Source organism: Rhipicephalus microplus, chromosome 6 (assembly GCF_043290135.1).
Source record: "Rhipicephalus microplus isolate Deutch F79 chromosome 6, USDA_Rmic, whole genome shotgun sequence".
Lineage (NCBI taxonomy): Eukaryota > Metazoa > Arthropoda > Arachnida > Ixodida > Ixodidae > Rhipicephalus > Rhipicephalus microplus.
Genome location: NC_134705.1, coordinates 4,248,217 through 4,261,828, shown reverse-complemented (window position 1 = coordinate 4,261,828; position 13,612 = coordinate 4,248,217). Strand labels below are relative to the sequence as shown.

General features: G+C 46.7%; 1 protein-coding gene across 14 annotated transcripts in view; it reads right to left on the bottom strand.

The window, feature by feature from the left end:
* The window catches only part of LOC119167769 (SH3KBP1-binding protein 1), a 433,186-nt gene that overhangs the window by 117,140 nt on the left and 302,434 nt on the right, over positions 1 to 13,612 (bottom strand). For all 14 annotated transcript variants that reach the window (XR_012884068.1, XM_075865768.1, XM_075865770.1 and 11 more), the window contains one exon: positions 1,620 to 1,752. Coding sequence is in view for 13 of the 14 variants with exons in the window: in XM_075865768.1 (XP_075721883.1) it covers positions 1,620 to 1,752 (133 nt within the window). In the remaining variant the exon portion in view is untranslated. The remainder of the gene's footprint in view (positions 1 to 1,619; positions 1,753 to 13,612) is intronic.

The window sequence follows — 13,612 nt, the reverse complement described above, 5'->3', positions numbered from 1 at the left end:
CCGCTGCTCCACGAGTCGTTGTACACGGATAGAAGGGCCCGTCGAGCTGCTTCTCCGAGGTCGCAAAGAGCCATGTACATGATCCCATCCGGAAAAGGCGATGAAGATCGTTTGCATGCCGTCAAGGCCGCTTGTAGTTCCTCTAGAGAGAAAAAGGTGTCCATTCTTGAATCTCTGGAAACTGGAGCGTTTTCTAGGTGGCGCGTGGTGCACGCGGACGCATGACCGGCAACTTTCATGCAGAAATCTTCTGCTACTTCAATTTCGGTGCGGCCTTAGTGGAGAGAAAGACACTTGAAGGGGTGATGTTGATGTGGCGATGTTCGTAGGCCACGGACAATCCTCCATGTCTGCGTCAAAGGCTTGTGTGGATCCAAAGATTCGCACAGATGTTTCCAGCGAAATGATTGAAGTGAAATGATTCGCCGCTGAATTTTTTTCTGTAGACGCCTTGCCTCCCGCAAGTCGTGAATGGACTTTGTGCGCCTATACCTTCTTTCTGCGCAACGACGGATCGCTCTGAGCCGTTCCAATTCCGCTTGATGTTGACAATATTCTGAAGTATGTTGAATATGATAGGTCGCTTCTTGAGTAGCACCTCTAATCATATCCTCGATGGTGTCAAGAGGAGGCGCTTTATTTTCTTGACACCTCTTTTCCGTCAGTAACCTGAACTTTGTCCAGTCGATGCGAGTCGAAGTGTCGTAGTTTGGCGATTTTTCCAGGCCCTTGATCTTCAAATAAGTTGGTATGTGGTCGCTTCCATGAGTTTCATAGTCTGCGAACCACTTGACCTTTCCATTTAGGCTTCGTGACACAAATGTCAAGTCAAGGCAGCTGCTGTATGTCGTTCCCCGTAGAAACGTTGGGCTTCCGTCGTTTACACAAAGCAGCTGCTGCTCCAGAGCAAAGAAGAATACTTGCCTTCCGTGACTGTCTGTCTTCTGACGCATGCAGAATACACATGCAGAATACATATGTGTCGTTATGGTGCCCCAGACTTGTACAATAATTGCTTATTAATTGACAATCGCAGAAGTCATCGCAGAATGCTAAATCTTGAGCAACATTGATGGTCGCTGCGGATGGGGTCGGCCGTTTCAAGTACCCGGCGCCGTTAAGAGTAGACAAACACACAAATGTACAGAAAGACAGACAGACAAACAGACCAAAATTTTTACGTCGAAAGTCCACAAGAAAGACTATCGTCTTTAAAACTTCGAGAACAAACTACTCCACAGATAAGTTATCCTACATAGTTCCTCTGTTACTTAATAAATATGTGAAAGCTGGCTTAAATTTCTTACACTGTACACAGACTCAATTGGGCGATATACACATGTTTAGTTTTTAAGATTTCTTTGCAGTTGCTGTATTATCATGATTGCTATTTTTATTTTTGGAATTTGGACTTGATTTCTATATTTATTTATTTATTTATTTGTTGCTATTATTGTTGAGTTCACATTGCTGACTGTTTGCCACTGCTGTTGTGCTAAAAGGTGGCTGTGGGCCTTTGTCAAGCTGCCTCTTTCGGAGAGCAGCTTTTACCTGCAGCTGTCCTTCATCAAACTATTGATGAAAAATAAAACATTATTATTATTGTTATTATTACTAACCTGTATGGCACCGCTGCTGTGGCCCGTGAAAATGTAGCGCCGTGGACGAGATCCCATTCGGTTGGAGCCCTCGCACTCGTGCACACAGAAGGATGTTACTGTGGTCCCATCGACCGACTTGATCACACATATCCTGGAAGCCATGAACCAGTGAAGTGAGGACTGTGCTCTTTGCTTGAACTAGCCCACCCAACAATGTATGACCACACCATTGGTAACAATTGCAGTGATAAATCAGTTTAAATCAACACTGTGGCCAGGTCACTTGACGAAGTTGGGTTTAACACTGTGTTTCTGCGTTTTAACAATGTTCTGAATGGCGTAGCGTGTAATGTCGTCCCCTGATGAAGTGACTATTAATGTTATCACTAGGGGTGTGAGAATATTAGAAATTTCAAACATTTTTTTTATAATAGTGTTTGCTATTCGATTAGATTCGTACTGAAATTTTCGTTATTCGAACTTCCCAAAGACGAATGCAGCCAGGGTCTAATTGAAAGTGACCCTTACGGTCTTTAATATGAGTCACCTCACAAGTTTTCATATTAGGGCAAAACTGCCCTTCAGGCTCCTCTTTGATTGCAAATGTATTGACTCAAGAAAATGATGCTTCCAACATGGCGATGGTAGATTTGGCAGAGGCGAGGGCTTAATTAATGCTGTTTTCTATCTAAAATTTGGGCAGGAAGTATTTTTAAACTTGGACAATGAACATTTTTAGCGCCCAAAACTTTCAAGGTCCTTGCAAGGTAATGTCTTCGAGACAGATTTGGAACTCCTAACTCGAAGAGAGCACACCGTTGTCCGCCACATCAATTGGGCTTTCACAGATGTTGAAAGTGAAGGAGAGGCTGATGAAATAGCATCTCTGTCTTTCATGTGTAAAGTGTTGTTGGCAACACTTTGGTTGCACCAGATCATGCAGTAATTCAATTTGGCCTCTGCATTGCCTCATTCTTGATAAGATAACTATGAAATACCACCCAGCCAGCACTTGATCAACCTAGCGAAAAGTAACACTTTCATATTGCTGTATCTCAATAGAATATACTTAGAAATCCTCTCCAGCTTCTTTTCCACAATTACATCTCGAACTATATAAAAAATATCCTAGAAATATTCGAGAAGTATTTGATTTAATTTGCTATCACAATTTTATAATCGAATTTGCCTCGCACACGAAATTTTGCTATTTGCACAGCTCTAGTTATCATCTGTACATATATGCCAGTGCTTTGAAATAAAGTTATGTTTTGTGGTCGGTAATAGAAGCAGACTAGTACTCTATTCGGAAAGTCACGTGACCCACAAAACAGCTAACACTCTCCTTCAAAGAACGAGTGCTGTACACACATGTGATAATAACAGAAAGTGATGATGATGATGTGTGGGGCTTTATGGCGCAAGGGCCAATTGATGGCCAAAGAGCGCCATTTCAATGAGTATAGAGATATGGACAATGATATGTTGCGTGGCTGTATAGGGGCCTTAAAATTCCTCGTGATAATGCGGGTAAAAACATAAGTATTAAAAACATGACAGTGACGTGATATGCATAGTAAAAAGGGTGACAAAGGTTTTGATAATAGAAACGTGTAAACACTAGCACAAGTGCCTCATCAGCGCCCTTGTGCCCAAGGGCTGCGAGGCAAGTGCTTTCTTGCTTAGCCACCGCAGCAAAAACCTCTCTGCAGAGGTCGTGCTTCGGAATGCTCGGGTATATGATATGAAAACTATGAATTTCTTTTAAAAACGCTAACAATGATTTATGACTAAAAAGCGGTTCCCTACCGACGAACGTTGTAGGATGTAAAGGTATATGTTGTCAGTAGGGTAATGGAAAATGTTGTTTTCTTAAGGTTTCTAACTCTTTGCACTAGATTAACATGTGTAAGACTGTTAATGCTTCACCACATGTGTCACACAATGATGGATCGCCACCAGACAAAAGATATGTGTGTGTCGTGTATGTGTGTCCTATCCTGAGCCTTGTTCGTGTTACCTCTGTTAGACGTGATTTTGATACTGGTGGCCAATGGCCAAGGTGTGGCCTGATAACGTGTAGCTTGTTTTGTGTGTGTCTATCCCACTTGCTCTGCCAGTAGTCCCTGAGCTTTCGTTTGAGAGACGGCTTAAGATCAAGGGGTGGGATCGATATGGGTGTAGTGGAACTGATTTCGTGGACGGATGCAGCAAGCTGATCCGCCATCACGTTGCCTTGAATCTCACGGTGCCCTGGCACCCAGCACACTACAACATGTTGTTTGAGTGTATAGAGTGTGCATAAAATAAAGTAAAGTGAGATGAGGACAGAGTTTTTTTGTTTTTTAAGATTGTGCAGAGCCGTAACCACACTGAGGGAGTCCGTATAAATTACTGCTTTTTGTATTTGTGATTGCTTGATGTGTTTAGCCGCCACAAGTATCGCATAAGCTTCCGCTGTGAATATACTTGTGCCTGGATGTAGAGGGCCAGCATCCGAAAAGGATGGGCCGACAGCAGCGTAGGATACAGAGGAGTTACACATTGCCAGGTTGCATGACTTAAAGCCAAGCTGGACGTCATCGACATATGTACAATAGAACATATTGCGAGGGATGGACAGATGCAAGGAATTCATTTTGATAATAAAAAGTGTACAACTAAGTACACCGCCTCGCGGTGCTCCCGTTTCTTGAACAAATGTTTGGGAGAGAACACTTGCCACACGCACACGGAATGTCCAATTGGACAAGTAACTCTCGATTATGGAAAGCATTCTACCGCGCACACCCAGGTGAGACAAGTCTCTTAATATGCCAAAACGCCATGTTGTGTCGCAAGACTTCTCGATATCGAGAAACACAGAAAGAAAGTATTGTTTGTGGACCAAAGCGTCTCGGATCTGTGCCTCGATACGCACCAGGTGGTCGGTGGTGGATCTACCCTCTCGAAACCCGCACTGAAATGGGTCGAGCAAATTGTTTGTTTCAAGGAAATGTACAAGTGGGCAGTTCATCATTTTTTCGAAGACTTTGCACAAGCAGCTTGTAAGTGCAATATGCCTATATCTTGAAACTGAGGAAGGGTCCTTGCCCTCTTTTAAAATAGGAATAATTATAGCCTCTTTCCAGGAAGCGGGGATGACGCCAAAAAACCAGATAGCATTGTATAGGGAGAGTAAAGTTTTTCGCGTTTCAAGCGGCAGGTTTTTCAACATTTCATACATGACATGGTCGTAGCCTGGGGCAGAATTACTGCAGGAGTTTAGTGATGTTTGTAGCTCAGCTAAGTTGAAAGGTTGGTTGTATGCCTCGTATTTTGTACACTTGTATTCCAGTTTCTGCTTTTCTATTTTTGCTTTATATCTTTGAAAAGCTTCAGTATAGTGTGACGAGCTAGAGACCTGCTCGAAGTGTGCACCGAGGAAGTTCGCCTGATTTCTCAGGCTGTCACCCTGTGTGTTTACGAGTGGGAGTGAATGCATTTGTCTTCCTGCTACTCTACCAACCATGTTCCAGACTTTAGCCTCTTGGGTATATGAATTAATCCCCGATAAAAACTTGTGCCAGCTTTCTCTTCTGGCCTGCCGACGCGTTCTCTTGGCCTGAGACTTCATTTTCTTAAAAGTGGCAAGATTTTTGGCTGTCGGTGAGTTCCGAAGCAATCTCCATGCTTTGTTTTGCTGCCTGCGTGCATTTTGGCACTCCGAGTTCTACCATGGCACACGTCATTTTCCAGGGTGTCCATTCATTTGTGGTATGCTTTTTGTTGCTGCATCAATCAGAGACGCTGTAAAGTAGTCGACAGCCGCATCAATGCTTAAAGTGCATATATCGCGCCAGTTTAAATGAGTGACGGTATAGAATTGTTCCCAGTTGGCTTTGCTTAATAGCCATTTCGGAACCTGGAGCGGGCATTCAGTTGATCTAGGTGTGCTCAAAACTACGGGAAAATGGTCACTTCCGTAGGGATTAGTGACAACGAGAGTCGCCCCATAGCTTGTTATGTGCATTAAAGTCCCCTAGAACAAGATAGGGTTCGGGAAGTTCATCTATCAAGGACTGGAATTCATGTTTGTGTAGTTGAAAATGTGGAGGTATGTATATAGAGCAAATGATGACGAGTTTGCTTAGAAGCATCACTCAAACAGCCACTGCCTCAAGAGACGTTTGGAGTTTCAAGTGTTTACATGCTAAACCTTGCTTAACTATAACAGCTACACCTACAGATGATTCCAAGGCATCATCACGGTCCTTTCGGAAAATAATGTAACTGCATAGAAAGTTGGTGTGTTCAGATTTTAAGTGTGTTTTCTGTACACACAGCACTTTTGGTGAGTGAATGTGTAGAAGTTCTTGGACAACGTCGAGGTTTGTGAGAAGGCCTTTGACATTCCATTGCACAATCTGTGTTTCCATATTTGATGGAAAGTGGTGCTGTGTGTATGGAAATGAAGTGGCTGTTCAAGCGGGAAGTTGTAACTTAAGTAGCAGGGCCATCGTCGGGCCCTGTTATTGGTTTCTTGGTTCTTTTAGCGCGCTCTAGGGAGCCACGCCGCATTTCCGGCACCTGAGATACCGTGTTTGTGTCCATTGCCTCAGGTGAAACACTGGACGCCCGCGTACGCGAGCTGCTGTTGCGTATTTGCAACCTCGCCTGGTGAGACATGGTCGGTCGACCCGAAGACCCTGGAGTCGCCTGAGTCTCTGGCTCGGTAGGTGGAGCAGGCTTGGCTGCTTCCACAATGGGGGCGGCCACCACACCCGATGGCTCACTTTGCGTGGGCCTAAATAGTGGCGGAGGGTGATGCGACGCTGCCCCCTGACGCGCTGCATCAGCGTAAGTTGTGCCGTGAAAAGCCAAACACCTTCGACGTACTTCCTTGAAGGAGATATTTTCGCGAATCTTCAGTGTTTATAATGTCTTTTTCTTTTTTCCACTGTAGACAAGAACGTGAATATGAAGCGTGGTCTCCGTCACAATTTACACAATGTAGGGTTTCATTACATTTGTCAGAGATGTGGCCTTGGGCACCGCATTTGGCACAAGCAGGTCGACCACGACAGCTCTGAGAGCCATGGCCGAACCTTTGACACTGGTAACATCGGCGGGGGTTTGGTATGTAGGGTCTGATCGGTGTCTTTGTATAGCCAGTTTCTATTGTTTGTGGTAGTTCACTGGTGGCAAAGGTCAGTACCAAGTGTTTCGTGGGGGTTTCCTGATTGTTCCTTCGGATGACAATTCGCTTCACATTGGTCACATTCTGTTCTTTCTAGCCCTCGAGGAGTTCAGCCTCCTTCAGGTCAAGGAGGTCTGTGTCAGAAACAACTCCACATGCAGAGTTCATGGATCGATGAGGTGTTACGCTGATGGGAATGTCGCCGAATGTTGCAAGGTTCTTTAGTTTGTCAAATTCTGTTTTGTCACGGAGTTCTAAAAGAAGGTCGCCACTAGCCATTTTTGTAACATGTAGCCATCACCTAATGTGGCTGTCAGGGACCACGATACTATGAACGGGAACACTGTTCTGGCTGTTTTGTTGGGCTTCTCACTGTGTACAACATGATAACGAGGGAATACTTCTTTGGGTCGGCTGAAAAAAGAAAATTCTTCGGTGCATACGCGCTTTGAAGCGGCACGATCATTGAGGAGTGGAAAGCTTCTATGCATGATAGAGGAATGTAATTCAGTAACGATGGTGGCCACCCACCACGGAGCCCAACGAGGGGACGCTACTAGATTCATGAAACACGAAATATACAGACGCCAGCCATACAACGCTACGATAACCTAATGCGCGTAGGCCAAGGTTGGCTAGTTGCACAAGGTTAAACTAAGCCGCCCATGAAATTGGGGAAGTAACAGAAGAAATTAGAAGACAGGATAGATTTAAAGAGGAGAAAAGACGAAGGTGTGGGGGAGAGAGAGATAGGAAAAGGCGACTGCCGATTTCCCCTCGGTGGGTCAGCCCAGGAGTGCTGTCTACGTGAAGCCGGAGCCGAAGGGGTGTGTTGCTTCTGCCGGGGGGCCTTAAAGGTCCAATCACCCGGCGTCGGCTCAACCCCCAGGATCCCCTTTTCACCGGGCACAACAGAGCCACGCACGGCTAGGCGTGGGAGGGAGCCGTAACTCCCCTGTTAGCTCGGGTCTGTGGTGTCGCTACACACGATAATTACAGGAGGGGTCCCAAAACCACGATGTGAATATGGCGAATGCTGTAGTGAAGGGATCTGGAAATTCTAAAGACTAGGTGTATGGCCTAGCAATGTGGCCCGACATTTCGCAGTACACAGGCCTTTATCATTTCCCCTGCCATGCAATGTGACTCCCGCGGCCAGCACCAAAACCGCAAGCTTCAAGTCAGCAGCAAGCACTGTATACACTGGAAGCAAAATTTACTGCACCGACCGCTACGTAGTTTTTCAGTGCACAGTACTTTCCCCCATTAAGCATGATCAGTGCCACCTCTATTTTTTTGTATCCCTAGTGAACACACTCTTCAGGCCGTCGAGCGCGCGCTCCATCTCAGCTCGCCACTGCCGCATAATAGCGCTGCGCGAGTAGACTACGAAACACTGACGCTGAATGGCCGCCCGTATTAGGATGCTCGCGAATTCGCGTTTTCATGCCAGTTTTTGCAGTCCTGCTTCTTGACGTTTTCAACAAATGTTTTCACCTGGCTCTGTCAGGCCGTGCTACCTGTTCGATATATGGGTTTATGTTTTATTTTCTCTTTGAAGCTATTGCACCCTCATTATTTGCATGCCTCAGTATATGTTACTGCTCCGTCCCACTTTGCACAGCTGACGGAAAAAAATCAGATTCTCTTTTTTTTCATTCCTCAATACTTATTTTGTAACACACTCAAGCTCTACCAGCCAGTCTTTGACGTCAAGTTCATCGCTGCTGCTGAACATCAACATGTTGACGAACCGTCCCAGCACACATGACCGTAGGTGGTACTTGGGAAGGAGCAGCGTCATCGGCCATTCTGGGGGCAGATGGTAAAGTAAGGCTGCGGAGCTCCAGGACGAGAAGAGGAACGACCCAGCAGCGCTCCACCAAATGTAACAAGCGTGTTCTTCAGAGGAGTTTCAGCAAGAAACTCGCCAGGGCAAGCAAGACAGCTGCAGCACAGAAAACAGGAGGCCAAGAGCGCGACACACAAACTTTGCTGTCTTTTCTCTCACTGGAACAGAGCTAGCGCCGATGTGCACCGGTACAATTTATATATAAAAAAAAAACTCACTGATCCTCTTGTGTATTCACCTGAGACGACTGAAAGACAAAAACTATCCTCGTTTTCTTCCGATTCAATGCACTAAATGTTTCATACTTCCCTCCAGAATATTTCTGCACCCAACATGTTTTTTTTTTTTTTTTACTGCTTAGAAGATTAAAGACAAAGCTAGCTTTCTGCCTCTCAACTGGTTATGCACTAACCTCGTGATCGGCCCATTCCAACCAAGCTAGGACATCATATGATGCCGTCAAGCTTTGCAACCTTTCAATCCGTCGCAAATATTTATGTTAATGCCACGTTCGTTTCTCAAGCTTTGTAATCGCCCCGTTACACTACTTTCAGCGCAAACAGTGCCTACGATGTTTGAAAAGCTTCGAGACTACCCAATAACAGTCGCAAGCTGAAGGCCACCACCACTACTGCGACAACTATGACAGCCCTTGTACCGATGTTTGCCATGGTCAGCAGCCTCGAAGCTTCGAGATTGTTTCGTTAAAATTACGGCCACTTTGTGAACATTACGGATTTTTCTAGAACCTACGTCGCTGCTAGCGATAACCGTAAAATATTCGATGGCAAGGGTATAAATGCCGTCATGCTTCGCCGCTTGTCAGTTGATTGACGGCAGACGCTCTGTTCGCCACTATCAGTGCCAGCTTCTTGCTGTAATCTGACTTTCCTTTTACATGGCCACAAGTTCAGCCGATTCAACAGTTTATTATTCGACCTACAGTTTGCTTCCTTCGTTCACGTCACGACCCCGTGACGTCTGGTGGAGGTGCTTCCAGTCCATGTACCAAACATGCCGCTCCAGTCGAGAGTCAAGCTCCAACTGTGAACCAAACATCCCCGCCAACTTCGACCTGCGAGCAAGCCACCGACAACAAGGGCTGCCTCCAAAGTTCAGGGCTTTACACGATAACAGTCGCAAGCCAAAGGCCACCACCACTACTGCGACAACTATGAAAGCCCTTGTATCAACGCCCGCCATGGTCGTGATGCAACAGCCAAAGGAGCTTCCCATCTTTCACGGATCATTATTTGAAGAACCGGAAACCTGGCTCGAGACGTACGACCGAGTAGCAGCCTTGAACCAGTAGGACTCGAATGAAACGCTGCGTTGCCTCTACTTCTACCTGGAAGACGCGGCGTGAACCTGGTTCGAGAACCACAGGAACCTGGGATTTCTTCCACGGCGCATTCCATGAAACGTTCACGAGCGTCGCCCGAAAAGAGAGGGCCGCTTGTTTGCTGGAAAGACGGGCGTAGCTTCCAAACGAAAGCGTCACAATCTTTGCAGAAGAGATGATTCGTCTGTTCCGGCTCACCGACCCTAACATGACTGTGAAAAAGAAGGTCAGTTTGCTCATGTGAGGAGTAAAGCAAGACCTCTTCGCTGGGTTGGTGCGGAACCCACCCAAAACAGTCCAAGAGTATGTGTCGGAGGCGATGACAATTGAGAAAACTCTTGAAATGCATACCCGCCAGTACGATTGACGCAAGGCAGTGCAACTGTTCACTCTCTCGGCTCCAACGACATACGTGAAACGATCCGGCAGATTCTGTGGGAGGAGCTACGGGAACTACTGCCTTCATCGCAACACCAAGTGAACTCGATTGCCGACATTGTCCGCGAAGAAGTTCAGCAATTGCTTGGAGTTTCCAAAGCACCGCAACCTCAGCAGCACGTGATGAACTACGCTGCTTCAGCCAACCACTACGTCCCAGCTTCGCCCTCACACCAAGACGCCACACCACCGAATTTCCGTCGCCAGACGCTGCCGCCGTCACCACCACCAATGCCCTACCGTTCTCCTCTCAGCCAGCGCAACATACAAAGAAAAACGAACGTTTGGCACACACCTTAGAACCACCCGCTATGCTACCACTGCGGGGAGACCGGCCACACACACCGCCGCTGCCAGAACCGACAGATGAAGCTCCGGGGATTCACCGTCAATGCACCGCATTTGCAGCTGGGTGAAAGGCCTCGCGACATCGCCGATTACATCACCGGAACACAGTGGCAAGAACAACGACCATGCCGTTCCCTGTCGCCTGGACGCTACAACTTGTCACACCGCCGGCCGTAGTCTGGCCTTACCCGTGGCCGGTCACCTAGCCCGCATATTTTAGAAAACTGAGGGCGACAACCGATGGAGGGCGGTTGCTGTACGACGAACTGCTGAAGATCATCCGGCGACGATGGCAATGCCACGACAAAACCTTAAAAACATGACGGTATCTTGAGCTAGCCCTGACATTGAAACTTCACGTACCGAAGACAATCTAATGACGCAAGACGGAAGCATCGGAGAAGTCAAAATAGTCGTTACCCGACGCCACGGCCCAACTGCAACGCAAGACGACGAACTAGAGACTTCGACGTTCTTATCGACAGCCACAATGTGACAGCTCTCGTCGACAGCGGAACCGAATATTCAGTCACTAGCGGAGCGTTCACCACGAAGTTGACGAAAGTGAAGACCGTGTGGGAAGGCCCTGAGATCTGGACAGCTGGAGGTCACTTAGTAACGCCGACAGGAATCTGCACAGCGAGAGTATCCATTAACAACCCGATCTACCACGCAAGCTTTGTAATCCTACAACATTGCTCTAGAGACATTTTTATTCTTTATTCTTATATATCCCCGCTTAGCCTCGAGGCGTTACAGCAGGGGGGTTACAGAGTTGAAAAAAAAAAAAACATTTTCCTTGATACTGGCCACTTGCACAGATGTCAAACAATTCCATTGATTGATAGACTTTACAAAAACGAATTTGTGTACAGGTTCGTCCTCGCCCGGCGTGGCCTTATTTTGTGTTCATGGTCTGTGCATTGAGAGATATAAACTGGCTTTTTAAAGTAAATGTCACCGTCAATTCCCGTTTTTTTATGAAATATCTGGTATAAAAGCTTCACACGCAATTTTTTACGATGAGACGACAGCAACTCCCAGTTTAACTTGTTTTTCATTTCGGTACAACTGTGATTTTTTCCATACCGACTCAAGACAAACTTGGCTGCTCTGTTTTGAATTCTTTCTAACTTATTAATCAAACCTACTTGTGATGGGTCCCAAAGAGTACAGGCCTTCATTCTTCATTCTTGGTCTGGACTTCTTAGCCCTTCACGGGGCAGTCATCAACCTCAGATCAAAGTCCATAACCTTATCGAGAAAAAAAGCACTGCCGTCGCACACGCCATCAGGAAAACACGCCTTAAATGTGCTGGAAGAACAAGTCACCATTCCCCCTTGCTCTAGCGTCAGCATTTCTGACGGCACATAGATATCAACAAATATGCAAGGCGATTTGAAGGCGACCGGTATCTGTTGATCAACCGTGAGATTTGTGTCGCAAAAGGCATAGCCGAGCTGCAAGGAGGAAAGGCTATAGTGATGCTTTCGAAATTCAGCAACGAATACAATAACGTGAGCAAAGGCACCACGATGGCCTACATCGAAGACATAGTGGAAGCCAGCAACGCTTTCGCCCTCGCCGAGTTTACCGAAGCTCCTACGACAACCCAAGCTTGTCAACTGGCTTTCGACGTTAGTGCAAGCTTTCCGACACATAAGCAAGAACAGCTCAAAACTCTGCTTTGACAGTACAAGGAGTGTTTTTCATCTTCGTTGCAAATTCGACAGACCCCGGTCGCAAAACATCGCATCCTAACAGAAGAGAGCGCCAGGTCACTCTGTCAGAGCCCGTACAGGATGTCGACACGAGAATGCGACACCATAAAGAAGCAAGTCGGCGAAATGCTACGGGACGACATTATCCAGCCTTCAAAGAGTCCATGGGTGTCACCCGTTGTGTTAGTCAAGAAGGACGGAACCCTGTGCTATTGTGTCGACTATTGCCGTCTGAACCAGATCACGAAGAACACATATGTATCCCCTTCCCTGGATCGACTTCACAATGCCAGGTAATTTTCTTCAATGGACCTCAAGACTGGCTATTGGCAGACTGAAGTCGACGAGAGGGACCAAGAAAAAAATTACCTTTATTACATTGGATGACCTGTTCGAGTTTAAGGTCATGCCCTTTTTGGTCTTTCCCGCGACTTTCCAGCGTGTTATGAATTCAGGACTGGCCGGATTGAAGTGGCAGACTTGCTTGTGTACCTGGGCGACGTTGTGGTGTTTTCCTCAAACTTCGACGAACACCTCCGGCGCATTGAAGCTGTACTGCAAGCAATCAAGAACTCCGGACTCCCCCTCAAGTCCGAAAAGTGCCGCTTTGCATACGAGGAGCTCTTGTTCCTGGGCCACGTCATCAGCAAGTCCGGCATTCTGCCTGACCCGCAGAAAACAGCTTCCATCGCCACCTTTCGCCGCCGACCGCCAAGAATGCCGTGCGTCGATTTCTTGGCCTATGCACCTATTACAGGCGGTTCATCAAAAACTTCGCCCGCATAGCAGAGCCACTCACTAATCTTATGAGGACCTACGTGGAGTTTAAGTGAGAAACCCCGCAGGAGGAAGCATTTCAAAAACTGAAACCACGCCAGCAGACACCTCTGCTACCTGCGCATTTTGACGAATTTGTCGAGACAAAAGTACACACAGACGCAATCAATTTAGGACTCCGCCGTTCTGGTGAAGAGGACGAACGGATTGGAAAGAGTCATCATTTATGCTAGCCGGTCGCTATCAAAGGCGAAAGCCAACTATTCTACAACAAAAAAGGAATGCCTTGCAATCAGCTGGGCTACACTGAAGTTCCGTCCCTACTTTTATGGCAGTCCTTTCAAATTTGTGAG